At 39.6% G+C, this 16,164-nt stretch overlaps 1 protein-coding gene across 3 annotated transcripts in view; it reads right to left on the bottom strand.

The window, feature by feature from the left end:
- Positions 1-2,079: 2,079 nt before the first annotated feature.
- Positions 2,080-16,164, bottom strand: part of IPO8 (importin 8) — a 46,444-nt gene continuing 32,359 nt past the window's right edge. Inside the window, exons 22-26 of one of the 3 annotated variants that reach the window (XM_048300770.1) lie at positions 11,564-11,769; positions 9,924-10,157; positions 9,135-9,251; positions 8,977-9,037; positions 8,375-8,461 (exon numbers count right to left, since the gene is read on the bottom strand). In XM_048300770.1, coding sequence (XP_048156727.1) covers positions 9,015-9,037; positions 9,135-9,251; positions 9,924-10,157; positions 11,564-11,769 — 580 coding nt within the window. In that variant the 3' untranslated portion in view covers positions 8,375-8,461; positions 8,977-9,014. Of the gene's footprint in view, positions 8,462-8,976; positions 9,038-9,134; positions 9,252-9,923; positions 10,158-11,509; positions 11,770-16,164 lie in introns of those variants that run through there. The other 2 variants (XM_048300769.1, XM_048300771.1) reach the window with 2 other exon arrangements.

Here is a 16,164-nt window from a genome sequence, read left to right as displayed (position 1 = left end):
GAACTAGACTCCACGTCTCTGTTTAATCTCACCTCATGCTGACACATTTCTGAGTGGTCTATACATAGCAAAGGACGGTGATAACCGGTTCAGCTCAGTGCACAGTCAAGATGCACTGCAGTGTTCTCCAATTACTCTTGTTGCAGTTTTGTTTAACCCCCTGCATCCTCCAGGAAGATCCTTATAGCAGCAGGAACACGAGACACAGGGTGTGCTCCCCCTGTGAGGACACAGCTCTTGCAGAGCACAGCCACAACTGCAGCTGAGGGCGGAGTGCCAGCCCCGTGGCTGTGCTCAAATCCCTACACAGAGGCGCAGACATCTGGCCCCATTCCCACACTTTGCACAACAACCTCTCAGGGCAGGCAGGTGCAAGGCAAGGTACGTTGTATAAAAAGGACAGTATGGAGTATTTATATGTAATAGAAACTGTGTGAGGCACCCTTATTTATTGTAGTTGCACATTCTGCTCTACAGGGTGCTGACAGATAAAAGCCCAATATATTTAATAAAAAAGGAAAAATTCCATTATTCATATACTGATATGACCTTTCCATACTCTGTATTTTGCTCAGAATCTCATTTAAATGACAATGGAGAGTTTTCCTGATGTGCACACAATACCACGTAGCTTAAGCTCTGCCAGAAAAAAAAAAAAATCAGCAGGAAACTGCATGACATTAGTTAAATTCCAGTAATTTAATCAAACGGGTAATTAAATTATTTAAATTATTCATTTAACGTACCTGGCAACAAGAGAAAACCAACACTGATCCTATTTCACCCTTGCTGGGGACCAAATGAAACAAATTACTATTTTAAAAGACTGGGCATTAGAATTCAGGTTAAGAATGTGATTCTAGTTTAAAAAAGATCAACACTGTTAGAGGGCAGGAGGCAGCATAGGAGCCAAATATTTACTTTGGTAACAAATACACTCTTTAGAGCCTGTTAGGAGTGGCAATCACAACCTACAACTTCACAACCAATCCAGGATGTTGGTTAATACCACAGAGGGGCTTCCCAACCTGTACCCTCACACATGGCACAGATGATACCGCCAGTCATCTGGAGTCCTGCTTCCAATCCATCAGGTTCACTCCAAAGCCTCAAGGGGAATTAGCAATTGGGATGTCATTCATCATCTCGCTGAGAAACATTTTTTCTCCAGAAGAGCTTGTCATACCAAGCAACCCACACAAAATGCAATTAAAGAATGTCACTGCTAGACAGATTAGAACTGCAGTTCAAGAGTGGAACTCGCTGTTGATGAATTTCATAAATTAAGTATGTTCTGGCAGAGCTTCTGTGGAAGGTATTAGCAATGATCCAAACATCAGGACCTAGCAAACTGCATGGGTAAAATCCTAGCTGCATTAGAGCCAATAGCAAAACTCCCAGGCACTTATACAGAGCCAGAATTTTAATTTCTCATGCCAGGTGCAACACATTGCTATGGCTTTGGGCAAACTACACTAATTCAGCCTCCCTAGTTAAAAAATGTGGACCACTAACTACTGCTTTTGGAGAGAGAGAGACTGTGGAGGATACTCAGAAGTGACCCATACAGTAAAGGGCAAGCATTATCAATCAACGCAATTTAGCAAACAGGCTACTTCAGCAACTCACCATCAGAGAAATACTCCACTGATACAAACACCAGGCTTGCAGCTCCAGCTGGATTCATTTCTTGTCCTGGGGAGGCCTGGTAAAAGTATCTTCTTTATGAATTCCATGCACAGAAGACTGGCCCAAGCTTTGGTGCAGATGACTATCGATGTTGAGAACTGTGTTTGGGTGTTCTGCCTCAACCATCAGTTATGTTCTTTCACAGCCAACGTGTGTAAGTGAACAGTTGCTTTCATGAGTCAGGGATTAACAAACACACTGCTACACAAATGCATACATTAACTCTGGATAACACACACATTTGTTTAAAATTAATTCTCGGGTGTTCTTGCAAAAAAGTTTTATGGCTGTATGAAAAGCAGCTATAAAATGAGATTTGGCTCCTTGGTAGGTGGCAAGTTACATTTTTTTAAGAAATATTATTCTTTCCATATAAATGCACAACAGATGTAACATTCGACCTAAGCAATAAGATTTATTACTGTTTTTAAAGCAAATTCAGCACAGCTTAAGAGAACACTGTACAGAATTCTTTAAGCTAGGAAGAGGTTCTTCTTGACATCAATGCATGCTTTGCATTTGTCAATTCTTGCCCTCAAAGCCAACCCACAGTTTAGTATTTCAGGCTTTTTACAAAGGTGATGATCCTGCAATTCAATCTGCTAATGTAGCACATAGCAGGCTCCCTCCAGTCACAGCAGTCATGGGCTCATCTCTTTGCTTTTAATATCAAAAGAAATGTGCATGGTCTCTTTGGTCTCTTTTTGAGCCCCCAAAACATTTCACGTGATTTAAGTTAGGCGTTATTCCAACAGCACATGCAATCAAAAGCAAGTGTCACACATTGTTTGGCAATGAAAAATAAAAAATAAACATTACAGCTGTGATCAAAGAACGTGTCTTGCTTATATTGTCTTACATTAATTTCTTTACCTCATGCACTTTTGTGTAAGTATTTATTGTTTTGTATTTTCTTCAGAGGCCATAGTTCTTCTGGTTTCTAAAAATAACCTGCTTATGCATAGTCTTCTCTTTTCAAAGCACCATTCTTCCTTTTGTTAAGTTCATTTCCAAGATCTCTGTGCATGAAAAACGGTGAAAGATGAGTATGTGAAACTTCACTAACAAACACATTGAAAATACCCAGAAACAAGGAACAATTCTTGGATCAACACCTTCAGTGGTAAACAGTTCAGTGAAAAAGGAACAGGCCTCGAAGTTATGCAGTAATTTTGCATTTTGTATAAGGGCACGAAACATGAAAATTAAAACATACCTGAGAATAATATTAAAATCTCATCTCAAGAAAATTTTTGTTGCTCAACAGCTTTAACTACCAAGTAGTTTCACAGTTTTTGCATTTCATTTCATGTAACATAATCCAGATGGTCCAGCAGGCAGCCCCTGACCAACACACTCTCAGGTGAATCCTGCAGCTGACATTGCTGTATTCACATTGGAGAAATGCATGTATCTGAAAGTTCACCTCCTATTCCACCATGAACACAGCCAAGCACTTAAACTGTGAATCTCTATACAGCCTACAAAGAGAATTCTAGCATTAATATACACTTCCACCTCATTTTTCTGTTATGAACAACTTGTACTCAAAATCGTTTTCTGATCTCAAGTTCAAAGCATGGCACCAAATTTGGGGCTGCCCAAGCACATTCTCTTCCAAAGGAAGGCATGGGACAAAGTTCTTGGATGCTTCTCTAGAAGATCTAGGCAACACTGGGAATGCTGCAGATCTCAATCATATCAAGTGCAAGAGTAGTTCATCTGCCACCTCCCCAGACAAAGAGCACTTTCAGTAGCCCTTTAGGAGATATGCTGATAATCTTTAAGAAATATTCTAATCCCACTGAGCTCTCATGTTGGTGATTGCATATCAGCCAGTACAAGCAGTTTACAGACTTTTTAAAGGGATGCATCTGATTTCTGCCAGAGAAAAATCACATTAAGTCTTCACCTCTCATTAATGGCTGTCAGAGTCTCGGTACTGACATCCATACAGATGATGCATATCATATTTGAGGAGTATCTGAGTGTATTTGCAGTGAGTATAGGAATTGGATTCACAGGCCAGAAAAGTTTCTGCCTGTCTAGTGCCCAAGCACTGTTTTAATTTTCTTTCATTTTACACTGGTTTTCCCTGACTGGTTTTACAAAAGTAGTAGCAGTGGAAGAAGTGTCCAAAGCACCAAGTAGCTTGATCTGTTCATATATCCTCTTTACGATATGGTTTTATGCTGAGACTTCCTAGTATCTGGAATAGTGTCTGGCTTCCTTAAAAACAATGGGAACATGCATCTCTACTGTATCACACCCAGCTGGGGTAAAATCTGATATCCTAGAGAAAAGAATGGTATTTTCACTCCTAAGATCAAGAAATTCATGCCTGCTGTATACTTTCCTGCAGTGAGGGAAAATTGATTCTCCGTCCACCTGCAGAGACAGTCTCTTGGACTTGAAGAATGTCCTCAATCAGAGACAGAGATCCTTGAGGAACTGACCACCAGACTGCCAAATATTAACGACAGACTGGGGCATATCTCAAAATGAGGACTGGGTACTTCATTACATAGTGCATTTTTGCCTATCCTTTGGGCAAATTTCAGTACAAGGTGTGGGGATTTCAAAGTGCCCGTATTAAGGAGTAAATCACAAAGAGGCTCATCGAGCCACAGGCACATGTGAGGGGCTTTTGAAGTTCTGTATCATCTGTGTATGTCCAATGAGAGACTGTTCTACACAGAGAAATGCAACTGATAAATTGCATTGCTTCAAGAAAAAGAGATTTTATAAAAATTGTTTAAGGTTTACCTTTTCAGGTATTTTGAAAACTCCCTGAAATATCCAATAACACTGTGGCTGACAAAAGAAGAAATGGAAGGAAGAGAAAGACAGAAAAGTATTCTGGAAACAGGACAGTTAATCATTCATGTTGTCTACAATTCCTTTGGCTCACTAAAGTCTCAAGATAGACTGTGGCTTTGTAATAAGAAAAAAAAAATCCTCTACTGTCCTACCATCTCTCCTCTACAATGTACGATGGAATCTAGAGCCACAGACTCCCAGGACTTCACAGGCAAAGGACATATCCTAAAGCAGAGCATTTCATGGCTCCCTGACATCCCACAGGCACCCTTTCTCCCTAAAGCAAAGAATCTCACAATATCATTTTGTGTAGCATTCTTTACATATTTTGACTTATACTCCCAAAGCAGATTTATTTCAGTCAGACTGTGCACATGTAGGTTTTGAGTGATTGTTGAAGTTTGGGGTTTTTTAACCTTCTCCTCAGCTTGATATTCTGCACTCTTCCTGGAGCTGGCCATTGTGATTAAAGATTCTGCTTTGTAATGAAAGCCATGTACTTCAATGCTTAACTAGAGAGAGCAAAAAGAGGCAGCCAAAACATGTGGCAATTCTTATTTTCCTTTCACAAGTGACAAAACAGCATATGCAGTTCAATGCCCAGGATCAGTTAATTTTATCTGGAAAAGCAGCTTATGTTAAGTTCACAGTTGCTATGATTATAACCCCCATAACATCAATTTCGTATGTAAAGCCACTGTGGGGCCCATATGGATCATCTTTACACTTTGGGAATATGGGCTCAGGGCAACATAAGCCACCAGTTATCAGCCTTTGTCTTATTTTGCAATATATTCATGATTCTCTGTCCTTCCAATGGCAAATACATCGTGCTTGGTTGGCAGTGCTGGTATCTGATATTCCATGATTACCTTGGCTTCAAAGTGAGACAGTAAATGCATATTTGTGTTACTCTCCCTTTAATGTAGTACAAAGCTGGACACAGCTCAGAAAGAAACACCTAAAATCCATTACCTATTTATGATCATGTACAAATGGGTATTTATCATGTTAAAAGAGAACCACATGTTAAAGTGGAGGCTAGAGCCCAATAAATCATTTTGGATGAAAACCCTTTTCAAAAAAAAGGAATAAAATAATTAACATTTGCTTTTGCCAGGAGAAACATTTGCTCATGAATCTTCTGGGAAGGGAAAGGCATTTAACCTTTTTTACATGCCATTCCCTCAGACATCTCTGACCCCACTGCAAAATAGACAACAAAGATTCCCGACTCCACGCTGCTGATTAAACTCTTGTACAAAACATCTGGCTGAAATTTTCTTGGCAGTTGATTTGAAAAGTATACAAGAAGCAGAACTAGGGAGCAGCCATAGTTCAGCTGAGTGACACCAAGATAATGCTATGCAAAAGCAGATTTTACCTTGAACACATCAACTCCTAAATAATAGCCAGTGACTGTGCAAGCAACCTCATTAGCAGAAGAAAAATAAATCCATCTTCTACTCTGCAGGCCAGTGTAGAGAAGGCAAATGGGCTTTGAAAGAAACCCAACTTGACAATTTTGTTTCTTTTAATAAAATAATAAAGGGCTTAAACTGTTTACCTGCCTAATACCTAACTGCAATAGACAGATAGGAGAGAAGTCATCAATGCCCTTAACTTCCAGAAGCCATTCCTTGTATTTGTGAATGATTTCAAAACTTCTGTGGTTTCCGATAAACTCCCCAAAAAACTGGATGTAATGCTTTCCTACTTAGTGTCTCAGTCAATACACCCCAAGGCCTAAATTAGCAAAAGTGACCTGTAATTTTCATAATCTGACATTCAAAATAAAGGATATCCTGGCCCTCTTGCTGCTTTACCTTTAAAGAGCCTGTCCAGTGCAGGTCAGCAGATTGTTCCCTTTTGGAAATACAGACCCTGGAATTCTCACAGTTTTCTGCATGTGGAACAGGCCTAAAAGCAAGACATTTTCACTGCTGCTATTGACTAAGTAGCATCAGTGAAAAACCTCCATGAACCAGGCCAACTTTATTCTGCAGCTGCTGGGGAGAGGAGGGCAAAAAAAAGAAAAAGGAAGCAGCAGCACAGAACAGCCATAGAGTCTGACACAAAGGTGCAGGAAACATGAAAGCGTAGGGAACCTTCTGCCCCACAGCTGCCAGGCTAGGAAAATTCCCAAAGGAACATGCTGAGATCCTCTGGCTTTTTCCACAAGCCAAGGCAGAGAGTGCTTCAGATTTATCAGACTCAACCAGAATGACAAATGAAAGCTTCAGCACTGCACAGGGCCAGCAGTCTGTAATTTACTGTAGTTATGGAAAATTTGATGGTGTATGGAAAAGGCTTTGACTTTTTATTTGGGACCCTGCTGTAAAGAAACAGATTATCAGTATGTGTTTAAAATTGCTTGATAAATATTTTTAAATCATAAAGAAATTAACACATAGAGACAAAATCTGGTCTAAACATTTTATCTCCAATCCAAAGTTCACATTCTAAAGCACCCCTACTGCTTTGTGCTACACCACTGCCATCCCAATAGACCTAAAGGAGGGGCACCTATTCAAATTAGTTCTGCTATCACTTCCTCTCTAAATGAACTTACCCACAAACACCTTGTTCTATAGAACTCTTTAGGTTGGAAAAGACCTCTAAGATCATCAAGTACAACTGTTAACCCAGTGTTCACTTCTAAACCCTGTCCCTAAGTGCCACGTCCACATGTTGTTTAAACACTTCCAGGATGTTGATTCTTCCCACTTCTCTGGGCAACCTGTCACAATGTGTGACCACCACTCCCACGAGGAAATTTTTCCTAATATCTAGTCTAAACCTCCACTGGTGGAACTAGTCTCCAAAATTTAGGAAAAAAAGTCTGTCAGATAAATAAATTTCAGCAGGGAGCAAGAATAACCAACTGCAATGCAGACCAGAAATATAATCACAGAGTGTAACAGTAAGAAGTAAGTTTGAAGCTGTTCATTCTATCAAAATAAATAAAATATTGCAAGTATTTTGTACCACATTATTCAGTACTACCACTGGAATGGTAATGTATGAATAAAACCAGAAGAGATTATCCCATGTATAATCCAATATTCATCAATAATAGTAGAAATAAGTTGTCATGTAGAACATCTATGTGAGAGGGCCACACCACTTGTCCAGGCAGGAGCTAATATTGATGTAGATTTAGGGTAGCCACCTGCCAGGCAAGCCATTGTAACTCAAGTGAGTTGAATTCATGACTAAGAGAAATAAGTTAAGACTACTGCATCAAGGGAAAATCTGCCATTTTGTTAAGACCCTTTGTATGCTTTGCAACTCCAACAGACACCTTCTTCTACAGATTTGGTCTGCACCAAATAGGGAAGGTGTGATAATATTTTGAATCCAGCAATTTGTATGCAACCAACAAACAATTAAACCGAGCAGTAAAAAGCAGGTGATTGGAAAACATGGAACCAAGGCTTACAGTGTATCAAGAAATGTCCTTACACTTAAAAAATTATAATGCACTCCAAAATCCATTTGTTCAGGCAATCCATGTACAACAGAAGGCACTGTTATCCATATGAATCTATCAATTCTGCACAGCAAAAACCTGAGAAGTGCAACTCAATTAGATGCAGCCTGGCCCCTCCCGGTCATTCAGGTTCCTTGAGGACAAACATCTCCTTTCAGTCCATCAAATTATAAAAACACCACAAGAATTTGTACATTACAGTAGCTGGTTAGAAAGAACATTCTGGTGGGGGAAGCACACTGCTATTTTCCAGAAAACCTTCAGCAGCATTAAATTACCCTCCCCTATCACTCAGAAGCCACGATGATTTCAAGAAAATGTAATGATGAGACCCTTCCCATTGACCTTTGTAGCCAATCCTTCAGTTGCCACCGGGAGTACTTCCAGCAAAGTTAAATGCTGTGATCAGTCCTTTGTTGTCAAATGTGTAGCCACTTTGTTGTTCTACTGTCTTAGTCTCTAGAATTCAAAGAAAAAGGATATGAAAAATAGCCTCTAGCGAACACCTTTGTCAGAGACAATACAGCTCAGCTAAGAATGCAAAGTTATGGAAAAAACCCCCACCTGAGCCAAAATTTCATTCCCTAAATGCAATGACAGGAATAAATTACAATCAAGTGTGCACACCTCTGCAACAGAGTTGAAAAACTGATCCTTTACAGAATCAGTCTATGCTACACTGTTCTGCATTCTTTTTGACTAAATCTGAATTTTTTTTCCATGATGCAAGTTTTCTATACACCTAAAATCTCACACTGACTGCAAAGGCAATGTGAGTGGTTAAAAAGTTACAAAGCTGTTAAACACATAATAATTGATAGTAATCCTCATCAAATACCTGGCTGACAGGTAGATATGGCCTTAATTTGTTCTTCATTTCAGATGTCAGATTGTGTAAAACTAGTTCATAGCCTGTTCTAACAGCAGCACAAGTCAATGAGAAGGCAATTAATTAGAAACAACAGTAAACTTACTCTGAATAACACACACTTCCAGGCAAGGAATAATGTAATCATGATATCCTGCTCACGCTTCCTAGAAAACGTCAATTAGCACAGAGGTGGTTGTTACAGATTAGAAGCATTTCCAACATCTCTGCAACAGCTGGAATGGGCCCAGGGAAGTGACTCACCTGCAGCAGTTCTCCGGTGCTCTGCTAATGTGTAAATCTCCTGCAGCTGCTTCTTCTGATCCTCACTCAACGGCGCGGTCAGGGAATGGTACCAGGCTGCGTCCCGGCTCTGCACCGCTGTCAGAGCGGCAGTGGAGGAAAAGTGATCATCAGTTTACACGCAAGTTCATTCCAGAGTAACAAAATGAAACAGATGAATATTCTGGTTGGTTTTTTAAAACAGAATCTGCACTGCAAAACATGATCAGTATTCCTGTCGGTTTTCATCACACAGAATTCCCACTCTGTTAACAGAGGCAATCCATTTTCAGGAACTTAACTGCATCCTCTGCTTTCTGAAACAGAAAGTGAACTGTGTGGCCACTATTCATGGACAATGTGAATTGAATCTTCTCGTTTAAAACTCATATGAAAACTAAAAGCAACAGGATTAGTCAAACAGGAAAGGGAGAAAATAATTTCTGCATTAACATCTAGAAGGTGAGAAATATTTCTCTATATAGGAGTCCCTCTAGTGACCAAGCCCCACTTATTTAGGCTGTGATTGAAAAATTCTGAGGGAGAACGTGAAGAGAATTGATCTCTGGCTGTATTTGCTACCAATTTGTTTTTTGCAGCACTTGTAAGCCAAAAAATCTTAGGACTAACATTAGAAAGCAAGATCACATTTACCAGTTTCAGTAATCTAAACTATTACTTGTAACAAAGAAAAGGGTTTTTCCCAGTGATGACCATAAACATCTCCAATTTCACTATGTTATATCATTCCACCAACCAGCAAACACATACTTAGAAGTGCTTGTGTAAAAAACTGGTATTCATCAACACCATTTTCAAGGTCAAGAGGTGTGCTGAACCCTTCAAGAGCAGTCTCTTCCAATGCATCTTCATCCCAGTCATCATCATCATCATCCTCCTCTTCCTCTCCACCTCCAGCACTGCCACCTCCTCCTCCTCCACCGTGGTTCTCTTGCATTGCCTGGCTCACTTCATTTGTCTCATCCTCATCGCTCGGTATCTCTTCTGCAAAAGCATTGATATGTTTTGCAAAACTAAGTTTAAAAACTGTAAGAAAACAATGACTTATGAATTAAAAACAATTAGTAAATTTAGGATTTGGCTGGAAAAGGGACACACTTTCCCCAAAATCTTTGAAGCCTTGGAAAAATGAAGCTTTTAAAACATTTCCTACATTCAAGATCAGTTAAACTTTTGTTTCTACGCAGACCTGAGGAATGTGAAACTGCCATCTTTTCCTTCTTTCATTTATGCAGTCATTGTGCAATTATAGGGTCCAAAAATTTTAAGGAAATGTCTTCCATGAAGTGGAACAGCACTCTGCTTTTTAAATTACAAACAGAGACTTGCGTGGAATTCACAAATGTACATAAAACCATGAGAAATCCATCTGTACACCAACTGTCTGCCTTCTACTCTTCAGTGTTCCCTTATTTGAACAACTTAAACCAACACATTAAGTTGGCGTTACCTTCCATTCTGCTTATGCAACTATGACTCCCTGAATTAAATGCAACTACAATGTGCAATTCTAAATACTGCTCTTTCTTACTTAAGTATTTCTGAATTATAATCAAGATTAAAAAAACCCCCTTCAGTTCCAAACCTGCAGCTCTTCCTGTGTTAACAGTTTAGAAAGAATAAAGATGACTATAGATGCAGCAAGCAGGGACTGAATCACAGGACAGAGATTTGAAAATTTGTGCTGTTTCCATACCGTATTCCTATGTATTGAGAAGAATTCTGTAATTCCATTGTGTGAAATTCAAGTGGACTACATAATCTGCTTACATCCAATTAATTTTCACACCTCTAAACATCTATCTCCAACTCCTTGTCAAACAGATTTGCCTGCAATGCTGTGCATAATTCCCTCCCCATGATTCCCTCTGTAAGGCATTCTTTGATGCTTTTTCTCTTCTGGCAGACCCAGAGGTTAGAGGCCTATGTGCTCAAGGAACCTCAGCTGTCTCAAACCCCACTTTGCAAACAACATTCCATTTGGACAAAGAAGACCTGTCAGGATCTCCTTCAAAAATTCAATGAAAAAGATCTTTCAAACAGTTGGGTAGTAGGAACAGCTTCTTTCTAGGAAGTAAGAATATACCTAGTGGAGTCCTGGCAAATTCCTGCTGCCGATGTGAGAAGAATATTTACAACCCAGAAGAGTGGACCTGCAAGTTACTCTTAAACCAACAGACCCTTTCACAAAATGTTAGCTGTTACACCTTGAAACATCCTGATTACGCTTTGGGAGGAAAAATCAACTCAATACCAAAGATGGTATTTCAAGCACCCAGTAAGCCGAGTTATTTCAGCAGACTAATGAGTCTTAAAAATGAACTGCAATTTCTTACCCCCTTTAAATTAATTCCAGACAAAATCCACAATGTGAAAAGGGGAGATTTTACCATTATCTTCTGCAAAGTGTTTTTCATCTTTAGCATGATCCTCATGTTCTGTGAGCTCCCGTGAGGCGCAAACTTGTTTTAAGCCCAAGAAGAGGAGGAGGATTGAAGGAACAATCTGGGCAGCCACAGCATCCACTGCAGGTGGTCGGTTCTGCAATTCCATTAGGATGCTCAGTCCTATTATACACATCTTTCTGTCATGGAGTCTGAAACAAGACACAATTGTTAGACAAAAACCAGATTTTCACTGCAAGGATGTATAGAGAACACTAACGTCCTGGTGCTTGACATGGCAGAAGACAATGTCTCAGATGCTATGTTCAAAGTCTATGTTCAAAGATCCTACACAAACTATTTTCTTCTGAATGCAAGTTCCCACTGGAAAGTTCTTATCCCATAACAATTAAACATCTTTCAAGCACTGGTCAAATTCCTGAAGCAACTTTTTCTGATTACCAAATGCAAAATTTGTAATGCTAAATAAATACTGTTTAATAATTATGTAGAATATCTTGTCTTTAATAAATCATTTGACATACATTATCATTATTAAATAGGATGGAAAATTAATTTGCCTTGGCTTTGATAGCAGTACTGTTTCAGGGACGGAAATTGGCAAAAACTATTAGTGAAGAGCAATGATAAGCAGGAACGCATTGAATCGCAGGGTGTATTTATGGAATGCCCCAGGGATAGCTGAAATTAAATTACTAGAAGTCCATCAGAATGGCTGTCTTATACATATTTCAATATACAATTTCTAATGTTAACTTGAGACACATTGCTAACTCCAGAGAAAGCAGGGAAATAGTTCCACCTTATCAAGAATAACTGGCAGTATACGCAAAGTGGGAACTTGCAAATGAGGAGACCTCCAGTAAAACAAACTACAGATAATTGAAGGGAAAGAAATTCATTAAATTAGTAGCAGAAAGATTTTTATGTGACCATAGTCAGGAAACTGGGAAAGAATCTATGCTCTTAAACACAAGACTTGATTTTCACTTCCAGAAAGAGAAGTTTCTGCAAACAAGACGGAAAAAGTCTCTAACTGCCTCTGCAGATACTCTTTTGGTTCTCCTTTACTGGAAACATCAGAAGTATTCAACCTGGGGCTAACAATACAGTATTCTGCCATTATGGGCTGGAGAGGAGCTTTTTTTGTTTGAACTACTCCATTTTTATGCTGATGGCTCCTGTGCAAGCCTTCTGCAGGACAAGTAGTGCCAGCAAGACCTAGAGAAACCAAGCAAACCTCCAGAGCTGGCAGAAAGTGGCCATCCTCTAAACTCTTGGTATACTTCCATTAGTGAATCAGTTTTACTTTGGAATGAAGAGAATACAAGTTGAGAGAGATTAAATAAGATGGGCACCACAGACTGCAATAAAACTAACAGGGGGACAATCAGCTCAATCCACCATTTCAAAAACCGCTACAGAAATATAATTTTGAAGTGCTTAGCATTTCATAACCAAAGTTCCTATATAACATGCTACTGAACTATTATATCCTTTAAGTAACACAAGTGATCCTGTATTGCAGCTTTCTAAACTTTACTTGTGTTTAAACAAGGTTAGAGATCTAGAGGGATTTTATGACACCTCCCACATTGTTAGTCCTGTGAGGATTTACTGAAGTGATTCATTCTCAAAGAGTAGTTGACAACAAAAATAAATTATATATGACTACGCAGAACATTATGATCACAGCAGACCTTCCAAGAAAAACAAAGTCAAGCAGCATATCAAATGACACACTGTCACACTGGGTTTGGCTGCTTCGTTACATGTGTTGAAAAACGCACCAAAGTGCAATCAGGTGAAGAGTGTCCTGTAACCATAATCCTTTCTTTACCTGTGGAATGGGACACAGAAGAGGGCACACAAACCAGCCAGGGAGACTGAGATAGAGGAACAGAGTCTGCTTTCATAAAAAAAACCCCAACATAAATCCCTTACTCCTCTTAGCTGAAATGACTTAACTCCTGCATGTTGAAAACAAACCATTTGCTCTCATGCTGACACTTTGCAGACCAAAAGCCAAGCTAAAGATACTGCTACCTATAAATGAAGCATAGCTGTTATTTGGAGAGTTGTCCTTAGTGCAAGAGCAAAAGGAAAAATCTCTACTTCCTCTTTTTGCCAGCACTGTCATCCAAGTGTGACCAAAGCTCTGTAATCTATGCACAAGACTTCAATCCTGCATCTTGACACTGGGAAGCCATGAAATTTCTTCAAGACCCAAATGTACAAAGAAGCAATTTCAGCCACCTGCACAGAGTAGCTAACAACTCTTTGCACTGTTTTTTATCATACATTTGAAAAAGTTGCCATTGTACAATGCCAATTGCAAAATGCAACAGTAAAAGGTAAAAAAATCTTAGTAATTAATGGCTTAGCTTCATATTAAATTATCTTTTTGGGACAGCAAATCAAAGTACAAGAATGAAGCCCTGCTGTTTGAAAGGGAGTCAACATTGGGAAGCAGCCCAAATGACCAAAACCCGCAGCATATTTGTCATGCTCCACTGTAAAGCTGCTAAACAGAGAAGTTCCAAGAATGAACACGTCTTCAGAATATGCATGTTATTAGAAGGCCCTGCAGGACAGCAGAAATTGAGGCATTGAGCCATCTTTAGTGAACCTGAGCCAGAAAGAGCCTTTTCTTTCACCTGCCAGCAGAGACAAACAGCAGGAAAAGCATCTGCCCTACCTGAAGTTCAGTATTCTACTATGCCCCAGTTGTATTAAGGACCCACAGGACTGAACAAGCCAAATAGAGTTTTATATATTTTCATAATAGCAAAGAATGGCTTCAGGACCATTCCATTGCTATCAAAAGGCTCATTATTTCAGCATCCTTCCATCTGCTCAAGGGAGCCTGGATATGATTCTCCTCAGTAATTTGTGCTTTGAGATCTGTAGTTATTTGCTCAGAAGCACACAATAGCCCTCCCTAACAATCAGGGACTCTGCTTATTCCTCAATGGTTTATCAAGCCTGGAGTGTTAAACACACAACACACAGCACTGCAACGCACGACTCCAAGCCAAGTCTATTTTTAACAAGCTGTGTGTGGTCTTCAGAACCTGCAGGACCTCTTCTTGCTAAGCCACTTTCTTCTAATACAGCACAAAGGATTTTAAAATCTTTGGATTTTAAACCAAGCTGAAAGTATTTCAGAGAAAAATTGCTAAGCTGCTCTTTTTACTGGTTTGCTGTGCTCCTTTATGCGAGAATCAAGTTTCTTTCTATTACATCAATCTAGTTCCTGGACAAACTGCAAATAATTAGCCATTTCCTTCTAGCTGCAAAGTTGGAACCAACATAAGACTGGGATTTTTATATAGAACTCTGAGAAATCTAGGATTTTTAACTATTTAAACTGCTATCAAATATATAACCCTATGCAGCTTCAAAAAACCCAAAATCACTTACTGAGGGGTTTTTTGAAGCAAGTTAGATTTTCCTTTCACCCTAGTTACCACAGAAGAATTTTCAGTATGAGAATAAGCGTAAGTCATGCAGAAGCTTCACCCAAACCTCAGCTGTTAGGAAAAAGGTAGAAAGAGGTAAGGAACAAATGTTTCTGCAAAAGGCTTTCGAGTGTGAAGTTATTGTAGAAAACATTTAGAAATAAATACAATATCCTGTAGCATATGGGCACTATGAGCACAAAACCACAGACGTGATATCCACCATGACATACTGAATTTATGCACAGTCTTACAAGGAGTTCTGAGTTCTCCTTGCCTGGCTAATTTTTAATATACCAACTTTGTAACACTTTTTCAATAGTTTCCATGGTTTTAATAACATGGAAGAACAGCTACTGATCTTACCATAACTGCTCTTCCCATCCGTTTTTCCCATGGATTCCATCTCATGTGCTGCTCCAGAAATACTGCACTCTGCTGGCAAACACCATTGGCTCCAGCCTGAGCATGCGCAGCCATGCATAACCCTACAGCTGGCAGAGCAGGATCTATGGGGACTAAGACTTCACAGGAACAGAAGAAAGAAATAGAATCATAGAATCGTTTGGGTTGGAAGGGACCCTAAACTAAAGGTCATCTAGTTCCAACCAGTCTGCCATGGGCAGGGACACCTTCCACTAGACCAGGTTGCTCAAAACCCCATCCAGACTGGCCTTGAACACTTCCAGGAATGGGGTGTTCACACATAAGAGTGTAAGATTTATGTGGACAAAGCATCTTGAACAGCCACTGTTACTACCAAGTCCCAGATTTCCTGCATGGCTGACCAAGAAATGACAGCAAGATTCACCTGGTCCTTCACATCTGGGGGTGGATCTACTTTGATCTTGTCCAATTTCTCCAGGATCTGTGAGTTAACCAAATGATTTGAATCTGGGCCTAAAACTGCCTCTTAATGGAAATTAATCTAAATGTAAACCAAAGCAGCAAATGGCAGCTGATGAGAAAAAGGACTGTACAAATAAGGGTGCCCACTGCTCTCTGATGAAGACATGAACTCGGCAGGCGTGGACCCAAGAAAGGGTTTCAAGAACGCCAGATTTTTTTTGCATTTCTGTCTTTTCCTGTTCAGTTAGGCCTCTGAATATGGGGCTCCTTTAATAC

This window comes from Corvus hawaiiensis, chromosome 4, assembly GCF_020740725.1.
Source record: "Corvus hawaiiensis isolate bCorHaw1 chromosome 4, bCorHaw1.pri.cur, whole genome shotgun sequence".
Classification (NCBI taxonomy): Eukaryota; Metazoa; Chordata; class Aves; order Passeriformes; family Corvidae; genus Corvus; species Corvus hawaiiensis.
This window is presented reverse-complemented; position numbering and strand designations above follow the sequence as displayed.